Source organism: Oncorhynchus gorbuscha, linkage group LG17 (assembly GCF_021184085.1).
Source record: "Oncorhynchus gorbuscha isolate QuinsamMale2020 ecotype Even-year linkage group LG17, OgorEven_v1.0, whole genome shotgun sequence".
NCBI lineage: Eukaryota > Metazoa > Chordata > Actinopteri > Salmoniformes > Salmonidae > Oncorhynchus > Oncorhynchus gorbuscha.
The window spans coordinates 25240537-25256891 of record NC_060189.1 but is presented as its reverse complement, the minus strand read 5'-3'; the positions used below and the strand labels follow the sequence as shown (position 1 = coordinate 25256891).

Genomic DNA, 16355 nt, shown 5'->3' with positions numbered 1-16355 from the left:
ATATACGTCAATCCTAAATATGATTTTCAGATCTAGCTTTGGGATAATTACTCATGCCCACATTGCCCGGAGCTGCTCATACCTATGATTAGACGGTTACTCTACAATTAAAAACAGAAAAAAATTATGTGATTTCTTGAGCAGTTAAATTTGTGTGTTAACCCCCGTGCCTCACCCTCTCCTTCTACTCTAGACTGGCAGGCCCAGGGCCGGGTGCGGTGCTGGCTGGGGGGGTGTTTGCTGTGTCCAGGCTCAGCTGGCAGTGGTCGGTGGTGGCTGAGGTCTTCTCCCTCAACAACCTCTTTGTTGGGCTCCTCTTCTCCCTGACTACCAGCTTCCACTGTGCTGACAGTGCCCCCCAGAGGAGGAAGGTAACCCAGCCCTCGGCACACACTCCCTCCACAGCTTCCACCCTCACACGGGACAGAACATGCATATCAGCCATATCTCCCAGACCAGATAGACTGTTCCATGGTGATATCACAACAGTCTGCCTCAGGAAACTATACTGTACAACCTATAGAAATATGGTGTGAATTTACAGATTTCATGTTTCGTCATTTGATTTGTATATTTCTTTTAATGACAGAAATGCTATATGTAATATGAGGAATTAAGTCTCCTCTTGTTGTTGTCAGGTTGCCCATTGGGGGGCGCTGTGCTGTGGCCTGGGTCTGTGTAACCAGCACACTCTGGTGTTGTACGTGGTGGTCATCATTCCCTGGGTCCTGCTCCAACTCTACTCTCACAGAGTAAGTTTAACGACAGGCTCTTCTCCATCTGAGTGGCCATCGAGACGTAACACAACCAGGTAGAAGAACTGGCCCATCTGTAAGGATGCCGTTTATAATATAATATTATTATTATATGTTTATTGTGTGATTGTGTCAGGAGCTGTCTGTCTGTGGGCTGATGTCTCTGGGACTGTGTTTCCTGGGGGGTCTACTGCCCTACGTCTACCTGCCTATCTCCTCCTACCTGAACACAGCTCGCTGGAGCTGGGGAGACCAGACTTCCCCCTCAGGCCTCTTTACTCACCTACTGAGGACTGAATACGGCACCTTCAGCCTGGTACATACTTCTATACATTTACCTGTACCAACATACATTATCTTTGAGCTTGACCACAAACTCTAATGTGGGACGTGTAGTGGTGATTGATGTGGTCGTTTCTTTAATATGTGACCCTAGGCCAAGACAGAAGGTACCGGGAACCTCACCATGATGCTAAAGTGAGTATGCCCATCTTATATTAGAATATTCATTCACTTTATTTTACAGATGAAGTCATTGCTATAGCATGAATTGTTCTGGTGTCTTGCTTTTAAATGTTGTGCATTTGAAGGTCATTCATTGGATAATGTGATCTGTAGAAGTGACAGAGTGGGTTTTCTCATGGTTTTGGCTCGAGACAGACAGGTTTAAACATCACACAAAAACCCATCAGTTCTGTTCTGAAGGAGGCAGCCCATCCATCGCCAGCACTGGAGCCCGTCTCTCTCCTCTCTCTCTCTCTTTTGTTCTTCCCTCTCTCCCATCAAAGCAGAACTGAACCTGCTTAGAGGGCCAAATCCCTGTGTTCTGTTTCTCCAGCAGTTTGAAATGATCACTCTGCTCTGGTGTTTAAGCGTGACAAGCTGTGATGACAGACACTGCAATATAGTGGAGAGATTTGTTTTCCTCCAACAACCCCCTCCATCTCCCCCCTCCGTCATCCAACTTCTGTAATTGTCTATGGCTGACGACGGGTGGGGAGTATGCGTCTTAAGACCCCCCACCACCAGCCCCCCCGTCTGGCCCCCGCCCCCTTCCATCACCCCTGCTGGTTGATGGACAAGCACACCTTCAAGACAAGGGAGAGAGGCAAGCATGACAAGCATGTCACATCGGGGATGTAAACTCCACTAGACAAGCTGACACAGTCTCACACACACACACACACACACACACACACACACTCTCTCTCTCTTCCCTGATAGAGACTCAATAAGCCATCAAATAGAGATGGGTATTAAAGAAGATGCTCTGGGAAAGTGTCTCTGTGACTGACAGGCACTCTGACAGGGGTTGAGTGGAGGACACATTCATTGGTGTCTATCGCTGGAATGGGAATGGAAGGGTGGGGACTGGGGGTGCATACAGTCAACAGAGTTAGTCTGTTTGATTGGGGGGGGGCACAGTTACTGGTGTATTCCAATCTGATGAGGAGGAAATGAGAGGACATTCAGTAATTGGTGTCCTTCAGTTTGATGGAGGTTAGAGGGATGCGGTCATCAGAGGTTTTGTGTGTGTGTGTGTGTGTGTGTGTGTGTGTGTGTGTGTGTGTGTGTGTGTGTGTGTGTGTGTGTGTGTGTGTGTGTGTGTGTGTGTGTGTGTGTGTGTGTGTGTGTGTGTGTGTGTGTGTGTGTGTGTGTGTGTGTGTGTCAGGGCTCAGCTGGACCACTGTATGGCTGACCTGTCCCTCCCTGTGCTATTCCTGGCTGGACTGGGCATGTTCCTCATCTCCTGGGACAGGTAAGGACACACCTGGCAGACGAACCTTGCTTCAGGGCAATTATTAGCATTTGGGATGTGAATTTGAATCCCTTCCTACCCCTATCCATTCCCTGCCTCACCCTATCCATTCCCTGCCTCACCCTACCCACCCTCTGCCTCACACCTACCCACCCTCTTCCACCCACTACCCACCCTCTTCCACCACCTCCTACCCACCCTCTGCCTCACCCTACCCACCCCCTGCCTCACACCTACCCACCCCCTACCCACCCTCTTCCACCCACTACCCACCCTCTGCCTCATCCTACCCACCCCCTGCCTCACACCTACCCACCCCCTACCCACCCTCTACCACCCCTACCCACCCTCTTCCACCTCTCTTGGGGGGCACTTTGGTACACTTGGCTTTACACACAGACACACAAGCATGTATGTACGTGAACGCCTGCACACACACGCAAACATACGTGGGTCATTCCATTGATATTCCATGGAAAGTCAAGTTTCCTGAAATACAGCACAATAAATATGCTATTTTTTCCAATTCTCATTTCCATTCACATAATTGTGTTTTGATTACCACTAGGGGATAGTGCTTTTTCGTTCGTTTATAAAACCATTTACAACCATCCTCTGTGCTGTAATGGTGATGTGAGACAGAGTGGTTGGCCCGTCACACAGTGACTCACACTGTCATCCAGACCTAGCATTAGGAAAGCAATCATGCTGTGGGCTACAGAACGTGTTAGCTGTAATAGTGAGTCTGTCTACAGGCGGTGTGATGTTATCTCTCCTGTACCTTGATGAATTTGGGAGTGAATTGCACTGGATCTATTTTCATGTATTTGTTGGGAGGATGAAAATAAATGTGATATTGAGAAAGTAATATATATGGTATTTTTTATGTCTGTGTAAGGCCAGTTCTCTCATGGCGATGCCTGTCCTTCCTCTCCAGGAGACGCCTTGTTGTTCCCTGGCTACTGACGGCCATGCTGCTACTCTACTCCCTGTTCTTTGCCTGGAGAGCCAACCTGGACATCAGCAGACCCCTACTGCTGGGAGTGGTGAGTGATGGGCCATGGGGCTTAGTTAGGGCAGGCAGGGAAAACGGGCAGGGATGCTACTGGATGGGCCTGAGTTGGGATGCCACAGTCTCCTCTGACCCAGGTAAAAGGCTGTGTTGTGTGTTTGGTCTCTGCAGGTGGAGCGGTTCTGGCTTCAGAGCGATGCTGTGGTGTGTGTGCTGGCTGGGCTGGGCCTGAGTTGGACACACACAGGCCTGGAGAGGAGGCTAGGCCATGGGGGTCTGTGGAGGGCCGGAGGCTGGCTCTTCACCGTAGGTGTCCTGGCACACATGGTGCACTCCAACCATCGGTAAGCATCATAACCTGTCAACTGACTTAGGCTTGATGGCACATCCTGTGTGTGGGGCTATAACACTGTAGTATCTTCACCACCAACTGTTTTCAAGGTTTGCCGCACAAACTAGAAAATACATGTTGTCTTATAGGTAGGGGGTCGCATACAACGTGTTGAGTATTTTACTCCCAAAACTCCCTCCACACTAGTCTCACCTGAGCTAACCCAGTAGTTCTCTCTGTACTTCAAACTGGAGCCTGCACTCCACATGGCAGGTATTTTATTCTCCCGTCTCTCCTCACCCCATGGTGGGGGCTAAAGAGAGGCACGGTTAGCACATAGATTTCACTGTGAATGCTGAGTGTGAGATGTTAGCCATGAGAGGCAGCAGATTACACCAGCATGGCGCTGCGCTCTGCCTGGCAGGCTGAGGCCGCTATCACACAGCTGCTTTGATCAGGAGGAGAGCCTGGCCTACACTGTCAGACCCATTGCACCTGTCTACCCACGATTAGATAGGCAGAGCTGGGGCTGTGACAACTTACCATGGAGCAACTTGAAAGCATGCATACAGTACATGAATGCACACACACAATCCTCAGAAGTGAAGACCTACAAACACAACCTCGCTGCTGTGTACACAAACGTACACTTGTTAAGTGTCAGTGTGGTTAGAGAAAATATGTTAGCTCCCGTTGACTTGTAAAGGTTTGTGTTTGCATCCCTCCCAGGGAGTGTGATCAGAGCATTAACAGTGTTGTGGAGCGGTTCGGCAGGGAGCTTCTGGCCTCTGTTCCTCCAGACTCTATCATCCTGACCCGGGGAGACCTCCCAGGGAACTCCCTGCGCTACCTCCACTACTGCCAGGGGGTCCGGCCTGACGTACACCTCGTTGACCAGGAGGTTAGTACTGAGCCTTATATTGGGTTTATTTAGGCCCAGGACACCATGCCTAGCTTTTTTATATATTATAATTAGAGCTATATTATAATAGAATTGGAAATGAATCTGAACCTGATACTGAAGACAGGCCATACAAGTTAGACAATAGAGTTGCGATGATGATGATCTCAGTAAGGCTCCTATTCATTACTACTCTCTCCCCCTCCAGATGATGACGTACAGCTGGTACGTGGCCAAGCTGGGCCAGCATCACCCTGGGGTTCATTTCCCTGGGCTCTGGTGGGACCCGGTCCACACTGAGGAGAAGGACACCTTCAGCCTGGAGCAGTTCCTCTCTCACAACACGCGGTGAGTGAGTGAGTGAGTGAGTGAGTGAGTGAGTGAGTGAGTGAGTGAGTGAGTGAGTGAGTGAGTGAGAGTTGAGAGTTGAGAGTTGAGAGTTGAGAGTTGAGAGAGCTGGTGAGGTTGAATGGGAGCACTGAGTGGTTGATACAATGATCAGTCCATTGAGGAAATAAGACTTATAACTGCTGCCTCAAGAGTAACAATGGTTCAGCCATATGTGGGAAAGACTGCAGAGAAATACTGAATACATAATGAGTAGATATGATTTACTGTGTGACTACTGTATCCATCTGACTATAGTAGTCTGGAGAAACATAGATCAAATGGGTTGGACAGTCATTTTAAGAGTCCTTAAAATGCCAAGCCCACCAGGGGGCAGTGTTTGCTTGGCCAACATGAACGTCTCTAAGGGGGGCAACACTGACCAGTGGGATCAACCCTGTAGGGCACAGCACTGGAGAGGAGAGTGGAGCAGAGCAGTAGGAATGGGAGAGAGCTGAATGGTGTGTGTGCACATGCTCGTCTGTGTATTTGTCGGGTAAGACTGGAGGCATACAGTACCAGTCAAGAGTTTGGACACCTACTCATTCAAGGGTTTTTCTTTATTTTTACTATTTTCTCCTTTGTATAATAATAGTGAAGACATCAAAACTATGAAATAACACATATGGAATCATGTACTAACTAAAAAAAGTGTTAAACAAATCAAAATATATTTTCAAAGTAGCCACCCTTTGCCTTGATGACAGCTTTGCACACTCTCTCAACCAGCTTGGCATTCTCTCAACCAGATTCACCTCAAGACTTTTCCAACAGTCTTGAAGGAGTTCCCACATATGCTGAGCACTTGTTAGCGTCTTTTCCTTCACTCTGCGGTCCAACTCATCCCGAAACATCTCAATTGGGTTGAGGTCAGGTAATCGTGGAGGCCAGGTCATCTGATGCAGCACTCCATCACTCTTCTTCTTGGTCAAATAGCCCTTACACAGCCTGGAGGTGTGTTGGGTCATTGTCCTGTTGAAAAACAAATGATAGTCCCGCTAAGCACAAACCAGATAGGATGGCGTATCGGTGCAGAATGCTGTGGTAGCCATGCTGGTTAAGTGTGCCTTGAATTCTAAGTGAATCACCAACAGTGTCACCAGCAAAGCACCATCACACCACCTCCTCCATGCTTCACGGTGGGAAACACACATGCGGAGATCATCCGTTCACCTACTCTGTGTCTCACAAAGAACCTAAAGTCTCATATTTGGACTCATCAGACCAAAGGACAGATTTCCACTGGTCTAATCTCCGTTGCTTGTGTTTCTTGGCCCAAGCAAGTCTCTTCTTATTGGTGTCATTTAGTAGTGGTTTCTTGCAGCAATACAACCATGAAGGTCTGATTCACACAGTCTCCTCTGAACAGGTGATGTTGATGTGTCTGTTACTTTAACTCTGTGAAGGATTTATTTGGGCTGCAATTTCTGAGGCTGGTAACTCTAATGAACATATCCTCTGCAGCAGAGGTAACTCTGGGTCTTCCTTTCCTGTGGCGGTTCTCATGAGAGCCAGTTTCATCATAGCGCTTGATGGTTTTTGCGACTGCACTTGAAGAAACTATCAAAGTTCTTGAAATGTTCCAGATTGACTAACCTTCATGTCTTAAAGTAATGGTGGACTGTCATTTCTCTTTGCTTATTTGAGCTGTTCTTGCCATAATATGGACTTGGTCTTTTACCAAATAGGGGCTCTCTTCTGTATACCACCCCTACCTTGTCACAACACAAATGATTGGCCCAAACGCATTAAGAAGGAAATAATTTTCACAAATTAACTTTTAACAAGGCACACCTGTTTATTGAAATGCATTCCAGGTGACTACCTCATGAAGCTGACTAAGAGAATGCCAAGAGTGTGCAAAGCTGTTATCAAGGCAAATGGTGGCTACTTTGAAGAATTAGTAGATTTGGCTATTTCAGCCACACCCGTTGCTGACAAGTGTATAGAATCAAGCACACAGACATGCAAACTCCATAGACAAACATTGGCAATAGAATGGCCTTACTGAAGAGCACAATAAAAATAGAGAAAAACCCTTGAATGAGTAGGTGTGTCCAAACGTTTGACTGGTACTGTATGTGCTTCCCATGTATGCCTATTCAGTTCTATTAGCAGCCACCTGGGTTGAGAGTGGGTAGTGTTTGTGGGGAGAGTGGGTAGTGTTTGTGGGGAGAGTGAGTAGTGTTTGTGGAGAGAGTGGGTAGTGTTTGTGGGGAGAGTGGGTAGTGTTTGTGGGGAGAGTGAGTAGTGTTTGTGGGGAGAGTGGGTAGTGTTTGAGGGGAGAGTGGGGAGAGTGAGTAGTGTTTGAGGGGAGAGTGAGTAGTGTTTGAGGGGAGAGTGAGTAGTGTTTGAGGGGAGAGTGAGTAGTGTTTGAGGGGAGAGTGGGGAGAGTGAGTAGTGTTTGTGGGGAGAGTGAGTAGTGTTTGTGGGGAGAGTGAGTAGTGTTTGTGGGTAGAGTTTGAGTAGTGTTTGTGGGGGAGAGTGAGTAGTGTTTGTGGGGAGAGTGAGTAGTGTTTGTGGGGAGAGTGAGTAGTGTTTGTGGGGAGAGTGAGTAGTGTTTGTGGGGAGAGTGAGTAGTGTTTGTGGGGTTTGTGGGGAGAGTGAGTAGTGTTTGTGGGGAGAGTGAGTAGTGTTTGTGGGGAGAGTGAGTAGTGTTATGGGGGAGAGTGTGGGGAGAGTGAGTAGTGTTTGTGGGGAGAGTGAGTAGTGTTTGAGGGGAGTGAGTGTTTGAGTGTTAGTGTTTGGGGGAGAGTGAGTAGTGTTTGGGGGAGAGTGGGTAGTGTTTGAGGGGAGAGTGGGTAGTGTTTGAGGGGAGAGTGATTAGTGTTTGAGGGGAGAGTGATTAGTGTTTGAGGGGAGAGAGTGAGTAGTGTTTGAGGGGAGAGTGGGAGAGAGTGTTTGAGGGAGTAGTGTTTGAGGGGTGTTTGAGAGAGTGAGTAGTGTTTGAGGAGAGAGTGGGTAGTGTTTGTGGGGAGAGTGGGTAGTGTTTGTGGGGAGAGTGGGTAGTGTTTGAGGGGAGAGTGAGTAGTGTTTGAGGGGAGAGTGAGTAGTGTTTGAGGGGAGAGTGGGGAGAGTGAGTAGTGTTTGAGGGGAGAGTGAGTAGTGTTTGAGGGGAGAGTGAGTAGTGTTTGAGGGGAGAGTGAGTAGTGTTTGAGGGGAGAGTGAGTAGTGTTTGTGGGGAGAGTGAGTAGTGTTTGTGGGGAGAGTGAGTAGTGTTTGTGGGGAGAGTGAGTAGTGTTTGAGGGGAGAGTGAGTAGTGTTTGAGGGGAGAGTGAGTAGTGTTTGAGGGGAGAGTGAGTAGTGTTTGAGGGGAGAGTGATTAGTGTTTGAGGGGAGAGTGAGTGTTTGAGGGGAGTGTTTGAGGAGAGAGTGTGGTGAGTGTTTGTGGGGAGAGTGAGTAGTGTTTGTGGGGAGAGTGGGTAGTGTTTGTGGGGAGAGTGGGTAGTGTTTGTGGGGAGAGTGGGTAGTGTTTGAGGGGAGAGTGAGTAGTGTTTGAGGGAGAGTGAGTAGTGTTTGAGGGGAGAGTGGGGGGAGAGTGAGTAGTGTTTGTGGGGAGAGTGAGTAGTGTTTGAGGGGAGAGTGGGTAGTGTTTGAGGGGAGAGTGGGTAGTGTTTGTGGGGAGAGTGGGTAGTGTTTGTGGGGAGAGTGAGTAGTGTTTGTGGGGAGAGTTGTGTTTGTGGGGAGAGTGAGTAGTGTTTGTGGGGAGAGGAGTAGTGTTTGTGGGAGAGTGAGTAGTGTTTGAGGGGAGAGTGAGTAGTGTTTGTGGGGAGAGTGGGTAGTGTTTGTGGGGAGAGTGGGTAGTGTTTGTGGGGAGAGTGGGTAGTGTTTGTGGGGAGAGTGGGTAGTGTTTGTGGGGAGAGTGGGTAGTGTTTGTGGGGAGAGTGGGTAGTGTTTGTGGGGAGAGTGTTTGAGGTAGTGTTTGAGGGGAGAGTGTTTGAGGGGAGAGTGAGTGTGTTTGAGGGGAGAGTGAGTAGTGTTTGAGGGGAGAGAGTAGTGTTTGAGGGGAGAGTGTTTGGGGGAGAGTGTTTGAGGGGAGAGTGAGTAGTGTTTGTGGGGAGAGTGAGTAGTGTTTGTGGGGAGAGTGAGTAGTGTTTGTGGGGAGAGTGAGTAGTGTTTGTGGGGAGAGTGAGTAGTGTTTGTGGGGAGAGTGAGTAGTGTTTGTGGGGAGAGTGAGTAGTGTTTGTGGGGAGAGTGGGTAGTGTTTGTGGGGAGAGTGGGTAGTGTTTGTGGGGAGAGAGTGAGTAGTGTTTGAGGGGAGAGTGAGTAGTGTTTGAGGGAGAGTGGGGAGAGTGAGTAGTGTTTGAGGGGAGAGTGAGTAGTGTTTGAGGGAGTGAGAGTGAGTAGTGTTTGTGGGGAGAGTGAGTAGTGTTTGAGGGGAGAGTGAGTAGTGTTTGAGGGGAGAGTGAGTAGTGTTTGAGGGGAGAGTGAGTAGTGTTTGAGGGGAGAGTGAGTAGTGTTTGAGGGGAGAGTGGGGAGAGTGAGTAGTGTTTGTGGGGAGAGTGAGTAGTGTTTGTGGGGAGAGTGGGTAGTGTTTGAGGGGAGAGTGGGTAGTGTTTGAGAGGAGAGTGATTAGTGTTTGAGGGGAGAGTGAGTAGTGTTTGAGGGGAGAGTGAGTAGTGTTTGAGGGAGAGTGGGTAGTGTTTGAGGGGAGAGTGAGTAGTGTTTGTGGGGAGAGTGAGTAGTGTTTGAGGGGAGAGTGAGTAGTGTTTGAGGGGAGAGTGAGTAGTGTTTGTGGGGAGAGTGAGTAGTGTTTGTGGGGAGAGTGAGTAGTGTTTGTGGGGAGAGTGAGTGTAGTGTTTGTGGGGAGAGTGGGTAGTGTTTGTGGGGAGAGTGGGTAGTGTTTGAGGGGAGAGTGGGTAGTGTTTGAGGGGAGAGTGAGTAGTGTTTGTGGGGAGAGTGAGTAGTGTTTGTGGGGAGAGTGAGTAGTGTTTGTGGGGAGAGTGAGTAGTGTTTGAGGGGAGAGTGAGTAGTGTTTGTGGGGAGAGTGAGTAGTGTTTGTGGGGAGAGTGAGTAGTGTTTGTGGGGAGAGTGAGTAGTGTTTGTGGGGAGAGTGAGTAGTGTTTGAGGGGAGAGTGAGTAGTGTTTGTGGGGAGAGTGAGTAGTGTTTGTGGGGAGAGTGAGTAGTGTTTGTGGGGAGAGTGAGTAGTGTTTGTGGGGAGAGTGAGTAGTGTTTGTGGGGAGAGTGAGTAGTGTTTGTGGGGAGAGTGAGTAGTGTTTGTGGGGAGAGTGAGTAGTTTTGAGGGGAGAGTGAGTAGTGTTTGTGGGGAGAGTGAGTAGTGTTTGTGGGGAGAGTGAGTAGTGTTTGTGGGGAGAGTGAGTAGTGTTTGTGGGGAGAGTGAGTAGTGTTTGTGGGGAGAGTGGGTAGTGTTTGTGGGGAGAGTGGGTAGTGTTTGTGGGGAGAGTGGGTAGTGTTTGAGGGGAGAGTGAGTAGTGTTTGAGGGGGAGAGTGAGTAGTGTTTGAGGGGAGAGTGAGTAGTGTTTGAGGGGAGAGTGAGTAGTGTTTGAGGGGAGAGTGAGTAGTGTTTGAGGGGAGAGTGAGTAGTGTTTGAGGGGAGAGTGAGTAGTGTTTGAGGGGAGAGTGAGTAGTGTTTGAGGGGAGAGTGAGAAGTGTTTGAGGGGAGAGTGAGAAGTGTTTGAGGGGAGATGGATAGCTAGGGTTAGGTCAGTTCAAGGGTTTCCAGCCTTGCCCACTTCAGAAGCACGGTACCTGCCTGATTGTGTGTGTCTGCAGGGGGGCCGTGCTGGCCTGCATCGGGCTGCCTGAAGGGGACCCTAGCTGGGAGAGGAGCTTCTCTCGCTGGCCCCTAGGCGTGTGTGACCACCTGGTGCCTGCCCAGGAGCACTTCCACCCAGAGGAGTGGGCCCGTCGCACCCGCTACATCTATAACTGGACCGAGCCACACAACAGGTACACAGTACATTACACACAAAACCCAGAGGGCCCACTGGAGGGGTGGGGGGGGGAGAAGCCTACACTCCATGGGGAGTCTATGGGATTCTGCTAGTCGCCTTGGAAATGGTCATACTGTAGACCAGATATCAAACTCATTCCACAGAGGGCTGAGTCTGTGAGTTTTCATCCTCCCTTGGACTTGATTGATGAATTAAGGTCACTGATTAATAAGGAACTCCTCTCACCTGGTTGTCTAGGTCTTAATTGAAAGGCAAAACCAGCAGACGCTAGGCCCTCCATGGAATTAGTTTGATACCCCTGCTGGAGGCCTATGCCATATCATTTCTGTACACTTACTGTATGTTTGTTTCTACCATGACAAACATGCTAGTTAGGAATCCATTGAGGAATCTTATGTCCATAGATACTTTTTGGTGTTGACTATTCCTTCTCTATGTGGTCTTTCACAATACTGGCAGAGAACCAACGTTCCTACAGCAAGGTTTCCTCTGTTTTCCGTGCTCTGATCCAGAAGCTCTTTCTGCATTATACCAAAGCAAGACATTAGGCCTTCAGCTATTTGAAATGAGACTGAAGATGAAACATAATGAGTTTCTTATTGCGTTTTGTCAATAAGTGTGTCAAAAGTGGAATTAGTCAAAGCTCCATATTCTGTTGCCGTTGCCAGCAGCCCCTCATTCACTGCGATAATCATGGCTGAATACTGTGACGTTATTTCCCTCGCCCTCACAAGCGTGTCCGTCGATGCCCACCAGCCAAATATTAGCTCAGAACCCTGTGAAAATATTATTTTGAAGAAGAAGAGGTCAAGTGTTTCTACACAACCAAATGGAAAAGGGGATGTGGGTTATTCCATGTCTAATGTGTTGGTGGTGTTGCTCTGCCGTCTGATGTTTTGACAGTACTGTCTATATTCACATTAGGTTTGTGAAAACCTAAACCTGCATACTTGGTTGAACAATATACACTGAACATAAATATAAATGCAACATCTAAAGTGTTGGTCCCATGTTTTATGAGCTGAAATAGAAGATCCCAGAAATGTTGCATACACACCAAAAGCTTATTTCTCTCAGATTTTGTGCACAAATCTGTTTACATCCCTGTGAGTGAGCATTTATCCTTTGCCAAGATAATTCTTCCACCTGACAGGTGTGACATATCAAGAAGCTGATTAAATAGTATGATCATCACACAGGTGCACCTTGTGCTGTGGACAATAAAAGGCCGCTCTAAAATGTGCAGTTTTGTCACACAACACAATGCCACAGATGTCTCACGTTTTTTGAGGAAGCATGCAATTGGCATGCTGACTGCAGGAATATCCCCCAGAGCTGTTTCCAGATAATTGAATGTTAATTTCTCTACCATAAGCCGCCTCCAACGTTGTTTTAAAGAAGTTGTCATTACGTCCAACCGGCCTCATAACCGCAGACCACTTTTATGGCGTCGTGTGGGCAATCGGTTTGCTGATATCAACGTTGTGAACAGAGTGCCCCATGGTGGCGGTGGGTTTATGGTATGGGCAGGCATAAGCTACGGACAACGAACAGAATTGCATTTTACCGATGGCAATTTGAATGCACAGAGATACCGTGACAAGATCCTGAGGCCCATTGTTGTGCCATTCATCTGCCGCCATCACCAAGTGTTTCAGCATGATAGGCTAATGCACGGCCCCATGTCGCAAGGATCTGTTTACAATTCCTGGAAGCTGAAAATGTGGCCTGCGCACTCACCAGACATGTCACCCATTGAGCATGTTTGGGATGCTCTGGATTGTCGTGTACGGCAGCGTGTTCCAGTTCCCGCCAATATCCATCAACTTTGCACAGCCATTGAAGAGGAGTGGGACAACATTACCAGGCAACTACCCCTTTTTAAGGTATCTGTGACCAACAGGTGCATATCTGTATTCCCAGTCATGTGAAATCCATAGATTAGGGCCTAAATAATTTATTTGAATTAACCGATTTTACTTATATATGAACTGTAACTCAGTAAAATCTTTGAAATCATTGCATGTCGCGTTTATATTTTTGTGCAGTATATATTAAAACCTATAATGATACAGAATGAATATGATAGTGTGGAAGGAATGATGCATAAGAAAAGCCCCAGAGGTGTTGAGATTAAGAGCTGTTTTTGTGTCCGGTTCCAGTTTCCACCCAGGGTCCTGGGAGAGGGTGGCTAATGAGGAGATGTGGCAGGCCAGGTACAGTAAAGGGTTAACACTGAAGACACTGACTCCTTCTTCTCTGTTACGGTCACTGTATATGTATAGTTTACAGATAGAGCCTCTATGACAGATCACCCTTGTCTGCTAGCTTAAACATCTACATAACCCAGTCTGGTGTGGTAGAGCACCAGCTATTCTACATGAAATGCTGTTGTGTAGCTAGCATCTACATAAATCACTCTATTCTGCTAGTGCATCTCTGCAGATAGATCTCTACGGTTCATCCATCCATCCAGCACTTAGCTCTGAGCCTGTGATGTATCCTCTTTGTTTCAGGATGAAGACGGCTTTCTTTCTGTTTGACCTAGCTGAGAGGATCCAGGGAGAGGGGAAAGCTCGCCTGTTTGAGCTCTCCTACACTGTGAGTCAGTCCTCCCATAGTAAACATATAGGAGTATGGGCATAAACCAATAGATTATAGTTATTGTGTACAAGTTGTGTTCTTTGTGATTGACAGCTGTATAAGGAGATCGTGGAGAGCCATACAGACTACCCTCCCAACTGGGATAAAAACCTGGCCCTGGCCAGCGAGAGGCTCCTGCGTTCAGGGAAGCACGGCCACAGCCCTGACAGCCTGCTGACCTGCAGCATCCAGCACTTCAGCCTGTACCTGGACAAGGAGCCCACGGACTCCCAGGCCCCCGCCATCCACACCGCCGTCTCCCACCTGCTGCAGGAGAGGACCAGGCTCCGGCAGAAACACACCCCGTGAGGGAGGGGAGTGTCAGATAGAGCAGGCATACAGGAAGTACTGCAGGACACCATGGAGACTGAGGAGGAGAGGTCCTCTCAATGAGTGTGGCAGCCAGGGGATGTTGACTAACCTACAGGCTGCGTCTGGTGCTCTAACTTCTCTGGTGGTTGGGATGAAGGGTTTTCTCAGGGGTTGAACACGCCCAGTACAGTGGAGAGTAGACAGTCATCATGGACAAATATATGTATGATGCCCTGGAAAATTCTGTGATGAAGTAGGGCAGGAAAAACATCCCTTGTCAAAGAATTGGCTACAACATGGGACCTAATATGGAGGTAGTGCTGGTGATGGGGTTCTCTGTGATGAGGTGGGGTTGTCCAGACAAACAGGAACCAGGCTGCACCTCACACTGCAGCAATGTTTTCCACTGGGGACATTACATGACTTTTGCAGCCTGGATTGAACCCAATCAAGCTGTTCAAGTCTCCCACACATACACACTTTTATTTACTATTTCCCTGTCTCATTTTTCTGTCTCTCTCTCTCTCTGCATCTCTTTCTCTCAAACAGCTTTTAACGTTATGATTATGTGGCCGTGGCCACCTGCTGATTTAGTTATCTTTTTCTCCCATTAGGTGGCAGGGCTGAGATTGAGGGAAACCCAATTTGGGTGCAGAAATGGGGGATTAGAGCAGGCTCTTAATCCGTGACAGATTTGTGCATTGCCACGCTGTCCTGGGCTCTGGTCTCTTCGCGTGACCCTGGCTCCCAGTCGCCATCCCTGCCCACCGACTATCCATCCATCTGAGTTGGTCCTTTAAAAACGAATGGATTCAATTAGCTTTTTTTCCTCCCTTTGACGACAGAGCTATAATCCCTCGTAGATTTAAATTAAATATGAAATGTTACAATGCCAGGGACCCTTTTAGAGGTGTGTGTGTGTGTGTGTGTGTGTGTGTGTGTGTGTGTGTGTGTGTGTGTGTGTGTGTGTGTGTGTGTGTGTGTGTGTGTGTGTGTGTGTGTGTGTGTGCGCCCCCCCCCCCCCCCCACAGTGATACGCAGAGAGGAAAAACACACACACCGAGCAGTGGAGCGCTTTCATTTCCAGAGAGACATTCCTTCACGCTGACATCGAGTCACAACCACAGTCACGCAGACACTCAGAGACGTTGCATCCAGACATGCAAAGGTCCTGAGCAGCACGACCCACACTCCTGGATAGATGGACTCAGTCACTTGAGGCTGGTCTGAGAGACATGGTGATTCAGTACACTTAATTACATCTTTAACTGCTTTCCCTTTCATTCCTTCTCCCCTCTGTTCTCGCATAGACTTTCTACCTAATTTACCGTAAACATTCTCAGTCTGTGAACCTTTTGGGGCTGGTGTGTTTGATATTTGGGCACCACTGATTTCTATGAGACCTGGTCCACAGCCACTCCTGTGTCCTGTCCTGTCATCTGCTCTCATTGTACTTTTAATGGCATGGGCAGAGCACTAGAAGTGCTGCTCCGGGTCCTCTCAGAAAACAACCTGCCCTCTGCTCTGTCCACGGGGCTGGCTGATGAGAACGGGCCTAGGACAGATGGTACATCTCTCTCTCTCTCTCTCTCTCTCAGAACAAAAATATTTTTCTGTTCTCCAAAGATTAAAATACTCTAAGAAAGATTTTTTCTACTTTAAACATTCTCAGAGCTTTACTTTACTGTTCCTACTGTGTTAGTAATTTTTTTCTATGAGACATTTTATTTCTGGTGTAAGTATATTTACTGATTTATACAAATATATACAAATCAAATTAAAAGGAGATGCAAAAAAATCACCAAAGACCTATTTGAAGCTGTTTAAATCTGCCATTATATTTCTTGTGTTTTTATCCCTCTTTGCCACCTTTCTGTGTCGTTAACCTTTTCTCATCTCACATCCTCGGTTCTGCTTTATTCCCTCTGTCCTTGTTTGTCTCCCTCCCTCTCTAACACCACTCTGTCCTTGTTTCTGTCTCCCTCCCTCTCTAACACCACTCTGTCCTTGTTTGTCTCCCTCCCTCTCTAACACCACTCTATCCTCGTTTCTGTCTCCCTCCCTCTCTAACACCCCTCTGTCCTCGTTTCGGTCTCCCTCCCTCTCTAACACCCCTCTGTCCTCGTTTCGGTCTCCCTCCCTCTCTAACACCCCTCTCTCCTCGTTTCTGTCTCCCTCCCTCTCTAACACCCCTCTGTCCCCCTGTCTCTGAGATTCAGTTGCCCACCCCAAATCAGCAAGCTGCCGAAGGATTGTAGGAACCCATGGAATCGCCATGACCACGGATGCAGGCAGGGAGCCACGGCAATGCTGGAATGTGGGGCGTCTGAGGAGATAAG

The 16355-nt window shown here is 48.1% G+C and overlaps 1 protein-coding gene across 2 annotated transcripts in view; it reads left to right on the top strand.

Moving 5' to 3' along the window:
* tmem260 (transmembrane protein 260) overlaps positions 1 to 16044 on the top strand; it is a 70544-nt gene extending 54500 nt beyond the window's left edge. The window contains exons 7-19 of one of the 2 annotated variants that reach the window (XM_046308763.1): positions 194 to 371; positions 639 to 752; positions 892 to 1071; positions 1192 to 1232; positions 2428 to 2514; positions 3452 to 3560; positions 3698 to 3870; positions 4587 to 4758; positions 4967 to 5106; positions 10880 to 11056; positions 13224 to 13277; positions 13578 to 13662; positions 13759 to 16044. In XM_046308763.1, the coding sequence (XP_046164719.1) occupies positions 194 to 371; positions 639 to 752; positions 892 to 1071; positions 1192 to 1232; positions 2428 to 2514; positions 3452 to 3560; positions 3698 to 3870; positions 4587 to 4758; positions 4967 to 5106; positions 10880 to 11056; positions 13224 to 13277; positions 13578 to 13662; positions 13759 to 14013 (1765 nt within the window). In that variant the 3' untranslated portion in view covers positions 14014 to 16044. The remainder of the gene's footprint in view (positions 1 to 193; positions 372 to 638; positions 753 to 891; positions 1072 to 1191; positions 1233 to 2427; positions 2515 to 3451; positions 3561 to 3697; positions 3871 to 4586; positions 4759 to 4966; positions 5107 to 10879; positions 11057 to 13223; positions 13278 to 13577; positions 13663 to 13758) is intronic. The other variant, XM_046308762.1, reaches the window with a different exon arrangement.
* Positions 16045 to 16355: the final 311 nt, after the last annotated feature.